This window comes from Erithacus rubecula (assembly GCF_903797595.1).
Source record: "Erithacus rubecula genome assembly, chromosome: 25".
In the NCBI taxonomy this organism is placed as follows: Eukaryota; Metazoa; Chordata; class Aves; order Passeriformes; family Muscicapidae; genus Erithacus; species Erithacus rubecula.
The window spans coordinates 889,767-901,555 of NC_136677.1; the positions used below are offsets into that span (position 1 = coordinate 889,767).

At 66.3% G+C, this 11,789-nt stretch overlaps 2 protein-coding genes across 3 annotated transcripts; both read left to right on the forward strand.

The window, feature by feature from the left end:
- Window positions 1-79: 79 nt before the first annotated feature.
- SIDT2 (SID1 transmembrane family member 2) lies at window positions 80-7,177 on the forward strand. 2 transcript variants are annotated; one of them, XM_079326540.1, is made up of 27 exons: window positions 92-521; window positions 749-870; window positions 1,082-1,243; window positions 1,340-1,385; window positions 1,479-1,580; window positions 1,655-1,738; window positions 1,879-1,990; window positions 2,071-2,136; window positions 2,236-2,329; window positions 2,435-2,490; window positions 2,874-2,945; window positions 3,026-3,100; window positions 3,291-3,353; window positions 3,699-3,820; window positions 3,892-3,965; window positions 4,058-4,124; window positions 4,256-4,329; window positions 4,450-4,573; window positions 4,660-4,777; window positions 4,850-4,986; window positions 5,063-5,171; window positions 5,246-5,322; window positions 5,423-5,469; window positions 5,731-5,836; window positions 5,942-6,052; window positions 6,128-6,241; window positions 6,539-7,177. In XM_079326540.1, the coding sequence occupies exons 1-27, from the start codon at window positions 315-317 to the stop codon at window positions 6,599-6,601; spliced, it is 2,604 nt and encodes an 867-aa protein (XP_079182666.1). In that variant the 5' UTR covers window positions 92-314; the 3' UTR covers window positions 6,602-7,177. The 2 variants fall into 2 exon arrangements, with proteins under 2 accessions (XP_079182665.1, XP_079182666.1); XM_079326539.1 differs by lacking the exon at window positions 3,291-3,353 and having other exon boundaries at window positions 80-521.
- A 678-nt stretch (window positions 7,178-7,855) lies between these two features.
- TAGLN (transgelin) lies at window positions 7,856-11,500 on the forward strand. Its single transcript, XM_079326551.1, has 5 exons — window positions 7,856-8,000; window positions 9,676-9,874; window positions 10,419-10,596; window positions 10,681-10,783; window positions 10,973-11,500. Exons 2-5 carry the CDS (start codon window positions 9,695-9,697, stop codon window positions 11,112-11,114), a joined length of 603 nt encoding a protein of 200 aa, XP_079182677.1. The 5' UTR covers window positions 7,856-8,000; window positions 9,676-9,694; the 3' UTR covers window positions 11,115-11,500.
- The last annotated feature ends 289 nt before the right edge of the window (window positions 11,501-11,789 follow it).

Here is an 11,789-nt window from a genome sequence, read left to right on the forward strand (position 1 = left end):
CCCCGGCCCGGGCCGGTCCCCCCGCCCCGCCCGCCGCGTCACTTCCCCGGCCGGGCACTCGGCGCGCGCCGGGCCTGACGTCACCGCCGGTCCGTGTTTACCGCGGTGCGGAACGGGAAGGGGAGAGCGAACCGGGACCGGGAACCGGCACCGGCAGCGGCTCCGCGCCCGCCCGCACCGGCCATGGGGCAGCGCTCCCGGCCGCGCCCCGGCTGAGCTCCGGTCCCGTCCCGACCCGACCCGACCCGACCCGTCCCTTCCCGTGCCGCCCGTGCCGTCCCGCCCCGCGGACCTTGGCCGGGGATGCTGGCGGGATGCCGGGCGCCGGGGCGGCCGTGCTGGGCTGGGCGCTGCTGGCCGGGGCCCTGCTGCCCCCGCCGCCCGTCCGCCCGCAGCCCCTGCCCCACGGCGACCGCGACGTGCACCAGAAGGAAGCGCAGTTCAACACCACCTACATCGACTGGGTGGACGCCAACCTGCTCAACATCTACGCCTTCAACCACAGCGTCCGCAGGAACACGGTGAGCCGGGGTGGTCGCCACCGCCGCGTCCCCCCATGCCTGTGCCCGGGGTGCGGGGGTTTTGGGGTGCGGGGGTTTTGGGGTGCGCGGGTTTTGGGGTGCGCGGGTTTTGGGGTGCGCAGGGCACGGCAGCCTCTGCCACGGCGGCCGAGCAAAGTCCAGCCTTCGGTGCGAGCCGCCGCGGCCCGACCCGCCCGGCCAGCGGCTCACCCGCCCCTGCCCCGCAGACCGAGGGTGTGCGGGTGTCGGTGCACGTCCTGTCGGACTACAAGAACCGGACCGTGCTCTTCGTGGTGAGGCAGAAGGAGGCGGTGGTCTCCTTCCAGGTGCCGCTCATCCTCCGGGGCCTGTGAGTACCAGGGGACCGGCAGGGATGCGCCATGCAGGAGTTCCCCATGCAGGAGTTCCCCATGCAGGGATGTCCCACCCAGGAGTTCCCCAAGCTCTGATTCCCCCGTGCCCCAGGAGTTCCCCAGGCTGGGATGTCCCGCCCAGGAGTTCCCCAGGCTGGGACCCCCGTGCATCCCCCCCGGAGGGCACACTCGCCTCTCCCTGCCCAGGTACCAGCGCAAATACGCCTACAAGGAGGTGAGCCGCACGCTCTGCCAGCCGCAGACCAAGGCTGAGGTGGAGACCCAGCACTTCTACGTGGATGTCTCCACACTGTCCTTCAACACTTCCTACCAGCTGCGGGTCACCCGCGTGGAGAACTTCGTGCTGCGGTGAGGGGAGCCCCCTGCCCTTGTCCCCTTCCCTGTGGGGGCTGCAGGGGCTCTGGGTCCCCTCGCCACCCATCACCTTTCCCGTGCTCTCTGCAGGACCAACGAGAGGTTCAGCTTCAATGCTACGGCTGCCCAGCCGCAGGTGAGGGCAGCCAGCACGGCGTGGCACGGAGGGCTCTGTGCCCAGGAGGGGAGCGTGTCCACCATGGCAGCAATGGGCCCTTTCTCCCCACAGTACTTCAAGTACGAGTTCCCCGAGGAAGTGGACTCGGTGATCGTGAAGGTGACCTCAGCCATGGCCTTCCCCTGCTCCGTCATCTCCATCCAGGACATCCTGGTAGGTGTGGGCAGTGGGTCTCCTCTCTGGGTGACCCGTGGTGCCCGGGGCTGACGGCCCCTCTGCCCCCTCAGTGCCCCGTCTACGACCTGGACAACAACGTGGCCTTCATTGGGATGTACCAGACCATGACAAAGAAGGCGGCCATCACCGTGCAGGTGGGCTCAGGGCTGTTCCACGGGGCTGTGCCACGGGAGCTGCTCCTGGTGCTGCCAGAGTCCACAGGGATGTCCCTGGGATAGCCTCTGGCATGGGAGATGCCCTGCTGGGCTCTGCTGACCCCCGTCTCTTGCTGCAGAAGAAGGATTTCCCCAGCCACAGTTTCTATGTGGTGGTGGTGGTGAAGACGGAGGACGAGGCGTGTGGGGGGCCTCTGCCCTACTACCCCCTGTCCAAGGATGCCTCTCCAGGTTTGCAGTGGGGCTGCCACCTTGTGTGGGGACAAGCTGGGGACAGGGCAGAGCTGAGCCCTGTCCCTCCCTTCTCCCAGATGAACCCGTGGATCAGCACGACCGGCAGAAGACGCTGGAGGTGATGGTGTCACCCGCCATAACCTGTGAGTCTGGGAGGGGCTGGGGGTGCTGGGCTCTGTGGGGACCCTGGCAGGTCCCCCGAGGTGCCAGCCCTGCTGAGGGCCTGTCCTGGCTCTGCACAGCTGAGGCCTACGTGCGCAGCGTTCTCTTCTGCCTCGGCATCTTCCTCTCCTTCTACATCCTGACTCTGCTCATCGCCTGCTGGGAGAGCTGCCGGTGAGTGCCCGCTGCCCTCTGGGTGCTGAGCCCTGGGCACAGTCCTGGGGCTGCCCCTCACCCCTGCAGTGGCACACACGGGCTGACAGCTGCTCCCCTTGGCAGGCAGCACAAGAGGAAGGGGCTCCTGGCAGCCATGGATTCACCCAGCCTGGACACAGGTGAGGGCTGGAGGCAGCGTGGAGGGGTCTGCCTGGGGAATTCCTCGTTGTTCTGCCCTCTTGAGCCTGTGGCAAAGCCTCCATCTCTGCAGGAGTATCCCCCTGAGTTCCTGGGGATAAATCCCAGTGCCAGGGGGACAGGGAGGTCCCAGACTTCTCTGCTGTGGGGCTGGCAGGGCTGTGCTGGGGCTTTGCATCTCACCAGGTCTATCTTTTTCTTCTCGTGGCTTTCCGGGGACTCGCAGCATCACTCCTGGGTAGGTGCCAGCTCTGTCCTTGGCTCTGAGCTCTCCCCGTGCCAGGGCAGGGCTGGTGGGAGCTGCTTTGTGCCCAGTGGGACAGGGGTGCCACCAAGGGGTGACAGGGACCCTCTTGTCCCACAGGTCACTCCCGCAGCATCCCTGACTCCTTCCTGAACCACGGCCCCTATGACAACTACGGTTACGGCTCCTTTGGTGAGTGCCACGCACTGTCCCTGTCCCTCACCCCCTGCCTCTGGGCTGTGCCCACCCTCTGCCTGTCCTTGTCCTTGCAGGGAACGGCTCCTCCAGCAGCACCGAGGGCATCACAGACAGCCTGGCCTCAGCAGAAGTCTCCTACAGCTACATGGGTGAGTTCTTGGGCCACTGGTGTCTCACAGCCCTGTGGAGCCTCGTGCCCTGTGGCATCTTGGCTCTGCCCCCTCTATCTCCAGGAAGGGTCCTGGGGCTGCCAGCCACTCTGTGCAGCCCCCAGAGGGGTCTCCATGGGTGACACACCTCAGGGAGCTCTGCTCCAGTAACTCTGGCTTTCCTTTGAAGGGCAGGAGCAGTTCAAGCGCCGCACGCCCTCCGCCCTGACGAGGCCACTGAGCATTGCCATGGGTAGATGCTGGTACCGGGCAGGGTTGGGCCAATCAGGGCGAAATCTGCCCAGCCCCAAGCTGTGCCCAGGGCACAGAGCCCCTGCTCCCCTCCCTCAGAGCTAGGGCAGCACCTGAGGGGCTGCAGAGCAGGATGCTGTCCGCCTGGCCCTCGGTGTTCCCTGAGAAACAGGCACAGGGCAGTGCTTGCCACCACCTGTCCCCAGGCTGGGCTGTAGGGAGCTGCACCCCGTCCCAGTGTGAGTTGGCAGGGAGGCAGCCCCGTGGTTAATTGGGGTGATTGTGGTTCTGGGTGGGCTGAGGGGGGCTGGCCCCGGGGCTGTGCTGATGGCCCGGGCTGGCCCAGGGGAGCGGTCACTGGAGAACGTGGCCGGCCGGCCGCGCCTGGACTCGCTCAGCTCTGTGGAGGAGGATGACTACGACACACTGGCCGACATCGACTACGACAAGAATGTCATCCGCACCAAGGTGGGTGTCCCCCCAGCCCTGCCCCCGCCAGCTGCTGGCCAGGGGAGCCCCTGACCCCCCTCTCCTTCCAGCAATACCTGTGCGTGGCCGACCTGGCGCGCAAGGACAAGCGGGTGCTGCGGAAGAAGTACCAGATTTATTTCTGGTGAGTGGGAGGCAGTGGGGAGGGGGGCACCAAGCAGTGCCCCAGCCTGGGGTGCACAGCAGGGACCCCCTGACAGCCCCACCCTCTCCCAGGAACATCGCCACCATCGCTGTCTTCTACGCCCTCCCCGTCATCCAGCTCGTCATCACCTACCAGACAGTGAGTGTGGCCAGGGCAGCAGGGAGGGGTTTTTGGGAATTTTGGGGGCTGCAGTCCCAGACCGTGCTCCCCAGCACTATGGGGACATCCCTGGGACCCCACTGTGTCCCTCACCCTGCTGGTGCCCACAGGTGGTGAATGTCACTGGCAACCAGGACATCTGCTACTACAACTTCTTGTGCGCCCACCCTCTGGGGAACCTCAGGTGGGTTGGGGGCTGGAGGGGGGTGGCTGGGGGTCCCCTGTGCCCAGGGCTGGGCTGCAGCAGGACCCCAGGGAGGGAGGGGGAGTGCACAGCACCCACACCGGGACCGGCCCCTCGCAGCGCCTTCAACAACATCCTCAGCAACCTGGGCTACGTCCTGCTGGGTCTGCTCTTCCTGCTGATCATCCTGCAGCGCGAGATCAACTACAACCGCGCGCTGCTGCGCAACGACACCCACGCCCTGGTGAGGACAGGGGGGCTCGGGCTGCCTCTGGGGCTCAGCCTCCAGGACCCCTCATTTCCCCTCCTTCCCTCTCCTCTGCCCTGCAGGAGTGTGGCATCCCCAAGCACTTTGGGCTCTTCTATGCCATGGGCACCGCCCTCATGATGGAGGGGCTGCTCAGCGCCTGCTACCACGTCTGCCCCAACTACACCAACTTCCAGTTTGGTGAGTGCCCCCCCAGCACCCCTCACACCCACACCGGGGCCACCACACCTCCTCACCTCCGTGCCCCCCCAGACACCTCCTTCATGTACATGATTGCGGGGCTGTGCATGCTCAAGCTCTACCAGAAGCGTCACCCCGACATCAACGCCAGCGCCTACAGCGCCTACGCCTGCCTGGCCCTCGTCATCTTCTTCTCCGTGGTGGGCGTGGTGAGTGTGGTGGGCGCTGAGGGAGCGGGGCTGGCTGTCCCCACAGCTCACTGCCCGCCCCCCACTCGCCCTGCAGGTCTTTGGGAAGGGGAACACGGCCTTCTGGATCGTCTTCTCCGTCATCCACATCGTGGCCACGCTGCTGCTGAGCACCCAGCTGTACTACATGGGCCGCTGGAAGCTGGGTGAGGGGGGCACCATCAGCTGGGTGGCTGGGGACAATGTGGTGGCCCCCTGGTGTCACCTCCTGTCCCCACAGACTCGGGCATCCTGCGCAGGATCCTGCACGTGCTGTACACGGACTGCGTCCGGCAGTGCAGCGGGCCCATGTACGTGGTGAGTGCTGGCACCGGGGCCCCTGGACCTGTGAGACCCTCCCTGGCAGCCCCCACAGAGCGGCCACCTGCTGCCCCTCACAGCCCCTCCTCTTTTGCAGGACCGAATGGTGCTCCTGGTCATGGGGAACATCATCAACTGGTCGCTGTGAGTGCAGAGCTGGGCACGTGCCAGATCCCACCCTGCTTCTCCCCATCCCTGCTGCCACCCTCACCTGACTCCTGCAGTGCTGCTGTCTCAAGGGGGCTGGGCCAAGGACAGGCAGCCTTGGCAGCTGTGAGCCCTGGGGCTGTGGCACCCCAGAATCCCCAGTGCCTGATCTCCTGGGGGCTGCAGACATGCTTTGGGGACAGTGGGCAGGGCAGGGGGACCCCCAGGCTGACCCCACTGCCTGTCCCTGCTCCCCAGCGCTGCCTACGGCCTCATTGTCCGCCCCAATGACTTCGCTTCCTACCTGCTGGCCATCGGCATCTGCAACCTCCTCCTCTACTTCGCCTTCTACATTATCATGAAGGTGGGACTTGGGCCCTGGGCCCTGCAGGCCCAGCAGGGAGGGCAGGGCAGGGCTGGGCTCTGCTGCCAGCTCCTGCCCACACCGTGACCCCGGCCTCTCCCGCAGCTCCGCAGCGGCGAGCGCATCAAGCTCATCCCCCTGCTCTGCATCATCAGCACCTCCGTGGTCTGGGGCTTCGCCCTCTTCTTCTTCTTCCAGGGCCTGAGCACCTGGCAGGTGAGCAGGAGGGTGGCACAGGGTGGGCAGGGTGGCCACGGGCAGGCACAGTGACGCTGGCCCTGTGCCTGGCAGAAAACGCCAGCCGAATCCCGGGAGCACAACCGTGACTGCATCCTGCTCGACTTCTTTGACGACCACGACATCTGGCATTTCCTCTCCTCCATCGCCATGTTCGGCTCCTTCCTGGTAGGTGCTGGTTCCAGGGGCACAGCAGGCTCTGTGCCCAGGTCACCATACCCTGCTCCCCTCATTCCCCTCACTCTCCTCACTCCCCTCTCTCCCCTCTCTCCCCTCTCTCCCCTCTCTCCCCTCACTCCCCTCTCTCCCCTCACTCCCTTCTCTCCCCTCTCTCCCCTCTCTCCCCTCTCTCCCCTCACTCCCTTCTCTCCCCTCTCTCCCCTCACTCCCCTCTCTCCCCTCTCTCCCCTCTCTCTCCTCTCTTCCCTCTCTCCCCTTTCTCCCATCTCTCCCCTCTCTCTGCAGGTGCTGCTGACGCTGGACGATGACCTGGACTGTGTCCAGCGGGACAAGATCTACGTCTTCTAGGAGCCTGCAGCCACCCGCTGCCCTGGGACTGTGCCAAACACCCCGGGAGGGGGCACCCCCTGGGGAGGGATGTCTGTGCTGCAGGTCCTGCCAGCCACTCTGTCCCCCTCCCCACACAACCCGGGGGCCCTGGTTTGCCTCCTCCCCGTCAGCCGGGTCCTTCCAGGCACTTTGTGCCCATCTCTGGGCCCGTCACAGCCAAAAATGGGGCTGGGGGGCTACCGGAGCATCCGTCCTTGGTGGCAAGTGACACTGGAAAAGGTGCTGCTGCTGCTGCTGCTCCGTGTCCGTGTGCCCCTGGGCACAGGGGGGATTGGGGTGAGCGCCGTGCCACAGCCCCGTGGCCCCCTGAGCACGTGGGTGTGGGTCTCTCTTCAGTGCCTGAGTCGAGTGGGTGGGAGATGGGGGGGTGTGGGGCCAGCACGATGGTGGCAGTGGCAGGAGAGGCCCCGCTCGTGTCCCCTCCCAGGAGGGGGTGGCCGCAGTGGGCCCCTGTCACCGCTCCCCGTGGAGGTGCCGCGCTCCCCGTGCGTGGATCTGCTGGGAAGGGACTCGCATTAAAGTGTCTGCACTTTGCCCGTGCCTGCTGCTGCCTGCCAGGGGTCCCACGGGGCAGCTGCCAGCACCCGGTGTCAGCCAGGCCCTGCTGTGACCCTGGCTCCTTCTCCCCACGGGATTTTGGGAGAGGGGAGCTGCAGCAGGGGCTGGGAGATGCTGCCCTGGAGAGCACGGGTGTCCTGCGGGTCGGGGGAGACTGACAGCCCCACGGGTGGGTAGGGATGCTCAGGGAGGTCCCACTTCACGGACACAAAGTTCCCTGTGGGCAGGGGCTCGCTGTGGCATCCTGGCAGTGCCCGCTGTGCCCTGAGCCGCTCCAGCCGTGCCCGCGGGGCAGAGGGAATCCCGGGATGTGCGGGATGCCGCAGTTCGCTGCTGCCCCGGCAGCCCTGAGCTCACACCGTGGGTGTCACCCGCGCCCCCGCAGCATCCCCGCGGGGGGGACCCGGCGGTGAGCGCACGGGAAAACCAGCCACGAAGTCAGGGCAGGAGCCCTCGGCGCTGCCGCCTGGCTATAAAAGGATTTAGTCCATCAGCCCCCGGCCCGGTTCCGCCCTGGCCCCGGCCCCGCTGGGGCGGAGGCACGCGGGGAATGCTCGAGCACGGGCTTTCGTCGCTGGTTTTCGGAGTCTTTCCCCAAATATGGTGCCTGGGATGGAGTCATGGAGCGCTGTGGGGCCGGGCGCCCCGGGAGGGAGGGTTTGGGGGGGGGGCGGGCTCCGCGCCCCGCTGACATCACCGTCCCGCCGCCCTCCTTTTAGCACAAGGTCGGGGTCCCCGCGGGCCAGTCAGTGCGCTGGTCCCTCGCCGAGCATCGCCCTCGCTCCGTCCGCAGCCGCCTGTAAGTCCTGCCGCGGGAGGGGGGCGGCGGGGGGGGTCCCCGGGGTGGGAACGCCAGCCCCCGGCCGGGGGTGCTGCTCTCCGGGATGGGGATCCTGTACCGGGATAGCGGAGCCGCTTCTGGCACTGCTATTTGCCGTTCCCGGGACGGGGATCCTGTACCGGGATAGCGGAGCCGCTTCTGGCACTGCCATCTGCTGTTCCCGGGATGACGCGGGTTCTCCTGCTCCGGGCGGAATGCGGCTCCCCGGGATGGGAATGCTGTTCATCGGGATGGGGATGCTGTTCCTCGGGATGGGAATGCTGTTCCCCCGGGATGGGGATGCTGTTCCTCGGGATGGGGATGCTGTTCCCCGGGATGGGGATGCTGTTCCCCCGGGATGGGGATGCTGTTCCCCCGGGATGGCGATGCTGTTCCTCGGGATGGGAATGCTGTTCCTCGGGATGGGAATGCTGTTCCCCCGGGATGGGGATGCTGTTCCCCGGGATGGGAATGCTGTTCCTCGGGATGGGGATGCTGTTCCCCGGGATGGAGATGCTGTTCCCCGGAGTGCGCGGCTGCTCCCGGAGGAGGCTCAGGCTCCGCTGCTCGGGCTGGGGTCACTGCCGGGGTTCTGTCCTGCTGCTGCCCCTCAGCACCGCGTTCCCGGCGGGGCTGCGCAGCTGCGGGTCCCCGCGGTGGCCGGAGGGGCCGTGAGGGGCTCAGGGCAGCGATGGAGGGGCAATGCCAGCCCCCAGTGCCCGTTTCTGCCCCGTGTTCATGGGGGTGGCTGGCTGGCGATGCCAGGTGCTTTGGGATTGGCTGTGGCATCTCCAGCATCACTGATGTGCCCAGCAGTGCTCGGGGGCTGGGCACAGGTTGCCCGTAGGACTCGTGGGGCATCACCACATAAATCATGGGGTTCGAGGGGCACCCCTGCATTGCTGGCAGCAAGCGGGGTCGGTGTCCTCTCCCACACTGAGCCCTGCCAGATCTCAGCCCACCCTGCAGGATCTGGGGTGCCCAGCAGTCAGGATGAGCCCGCTGCAGGCCGGGTGTGGATGTGGGACACCCACACGGCTCCTGGAGGCACCCGGAGACTTCATGCCAAGCAAGGAGCCAGGCAGGGAGGAGCGATGCCAGCTCCTCCAGAGGCTTGGCTGCCACTCCTAGAGCCTCTGGCATCTTCCCTGGCATCCTCCCTGGCACCCTCGGGGCCTGCCTGCAGCCGGCTACCTGCCACCACTGCCCGCAGCATGTCCTTACAAGGGCACGGGCACGGCTCCCACTGCTCCCGCCTCAGCCGCCTCGTCCCCGGCTCCCGGACCGCCGGCACCCTGCTGTGCCACGGCCGCCGTGCCACGGCCACCACAGGCAGCCTCGGCGTGGTCACCCTGCCACCTGATCCTGCCATGAGTCACACCGGGGACACCCGTGCCAACCAAGAGCTGGCAAGGGACAGGGATGAGCCTGCTCCTGTGCACAGTCTGAGCTGGGGATGAGGCATCTCTGCCAGGACATGAACCGTCTGTCTGGGCAGATTTTGGAGGTCATGGTGGTGAATTTTCCTCCAAACGCATCTGGATGGAGCTGAAGGGCGAGGGAAGAGCCGGAAGGGTTTGTCCTCACTGCACCACAATGGTGTCTGATAGGAGACAGCATCTCCACAGCCTGACTGTCCCTGTCGCGCCACCAGGTCTCCCACCACCGCAGCCATGGCAAACAAAGGGCCAGCCTATGGCATGAGCAGGGACGTGCAGTCCAAGATCGAGAAGAAGTACGATGACGAGCTGGAGGAGCGGCTGGTGGAGTGGATCGTGGCGCAGTGCGGGGCCGCCGTGGGGCGCCCGGAGCGCGGCCGCCTGGGCTTCCAGGTCTGGCTGAAGAACGGCATCGTAAGTGGGGCCGGGGGGGCGGGCGGGGGGAGCTCTGGGGCAGCACAGGAGAACTGGGGACAGCACAGGACATCTGGGGACAGCACAGGACATCTGGGGACAGCACAGGAGAACTGGGGACAGAACAGGAGCTCTGGGGACAGCACAGGAGAACTGGGGGCAGCACAGGAGATCTGGGGGCAGCACAGGGAGATCTGGGGGCAGCACAGGAGCTCTGGGACAGCACAGGAGATCTGGGGGCATCACAGGGAGATCTGGGGGCAGCACAGGAGATCTGGGACAGCACAGGAGATCTGGGGGCAGCACAGGGAGATCTGGGGGCAGCATAGGGAGATCTGGGACAGCACAGCAGAACTGGGAGCATCACAGGAGCTCTGGGACAGCACAGGAGAACTGGGGGCAGCACAGGGGAATCTGGAACAGCACAGGAGCTCCGAGGACAGCACAGGAGCTCTGGGGACAGCACAGGAGATCTGGGGACAGCACAGGAGCTCTGGGGGCAGCACAGCAGAAGAACACAGAGCCAGGCTCCCCTCTGCGGCAGGTGCTCAGCAGGCTGGTGAACAGCCTCTACCCCGACGGCTCCAAGCCCGTCAAGATCCCCGACGCGCCGCCCACCATGGTCTTCAAGCAGATGGAACAGATCGCCCAGTTCCTGAAGGCGGCCGAGGACTACGGCGTGGTCAAGACAGACATTTTCCAGACCGTGGACCTGTTTGAAGGTGCAGGAGGAGACAATCGGGCTTGGGGGTCCCAGGGCTGCTGTGCTGTGCCCACCCTCATGCCCTTCTCTCTCTCCCCGGCAGCCAAGGACATGGCAGCGGTGCAGAGGACGCTGATGGCCCTGGGGAGCCTGGCAGTCACCAAGAACGATGGGAACTACCACGGGGACCCCAACTGGTTCATGAAGTAAGTGGGGGGGGGGTGCAGGGCTGGCCGTGGGGACTCCCCTGTCCCGCGGCTGCTCAGAGCTGGCTCTTGCTCTGTCCCGGGGCACACGGAACTGGGATATCGAACTGGGGAGGGAGGGAGCGGGGCTGGGACATCCCTGGGGATTGGGGGTGCGGGTGCCCCATGGCCTCTCCCTGTGCCCCGCAGGAAAGCTCAGGAGCACAAGCGGGAGTTCACCGAGAGCCAGCTGAAGGAAGGCAAGAACATCATCGGGCTACAGATGGGCACCAACAAGGGCGCGTCACAGGCGGGCATGAGCTACGGCCGGCCCCGGCAGATCATCAGCTAGGCTCGCCCCCGCCGCCCCCAGCCCTCCCCAAGCCGGGACCTCCGTCTGCGCTCCCCCCGGCCCAGCGCCGCCGCCAGAACATTGGTATTTATTGAGGAGCATCCATCCATCCATCCATCCATCCGCCCGCCAGCCCAGCGCCCCCGCCAGCGGCCGCACCAGCCCCGCCGCATCCCCCGCCCCGGGCAGCCCCTGCCCCCGGCCTCGCACCCCCGCCCCAGCCGGTGCTGCCCTCGGGGGGCACGGGCCAGCGCCCCGGCCCCCGGGGCCACCGCCCCGCCCGCCGCCCGCACGCCACAGCCGCAGAGATCCTGCCATCGGGGAGAAGGGAGAATTGGCCTCGGTTTTGTACTTGGTTTTTGTCAAAATTAAAAGGTTATATTCATTTTGCGTGGCCTGACGAGGTTTCATCCCGCCTGCCCTGTTGCACATGGAAAGCCAAAGTCCTTCTTTCTGAAAGGCTAAAGCTGCTCCAAACCTCCAAAGGTGGAGCTTGGATTTTCCCTGCCCAGCTTGGAAAACTCTGCCCTCTCCCTTCTGAACCTTGACACCCACTTTGGTCCTTGCTCTCTCCACTCCCTGGCCCAGCCTTTGCCTCCCCCCTTTCATCCCAGGGCACGCAGCCCCCGCAGATGCAGCACCCAGGGTGGGACATGCTGTGTGACACATTTTTCC

Excerpts from the sequence above, each read along its gene's own strand:
- SIDT2 (XM_079326540.1), top strand. The coding sequence starts at position 315 with ATGCCGGGCGCCGGGGCGGCCGTGCTGGGCTGGGCGCTGCTGGCCGGG. Across the intron at positions 2,330-2,434 it reads GCCTGCTGGGAGAGCTGCCG|GCAGCACAAGAGGAAGGGGC; the intron begins GTGAGTGCCCGC and ends TCCCCTTGGCAG. Across the intron at positions 6,242-6,538 it reads CCATGTTCGGCTCCTTCCTG|GTGCTGCTGACGCTGGACGA; the intron begins GTAGGTGCTGGT and ends CTCTCTCTGCAG.
- TAGLN (XM_079326551.1), top strand. The coding sequence starts at position 9,695 with ATGGCAAACAAAGGGCCAGCCTATGGCATGAGCAGGGACGTGCAGTCC. Across the intron at positions 9,875-10,418 it reads TCTGGCTGAAGAACGGCATC|GTGCTCAGCAGGCTGGTGAA; the intron begins GTAAGTGGGGCC and ends CCTCTGCGGCAG. Across the intron at positions 10,597-10,680 it reads GACCGTGGACCTGTTTGAAG|CCAAGGACATGGCAGCGGTG; the intron begins GTGCAGGAGGAG and ends TCTCCCCGGCAG.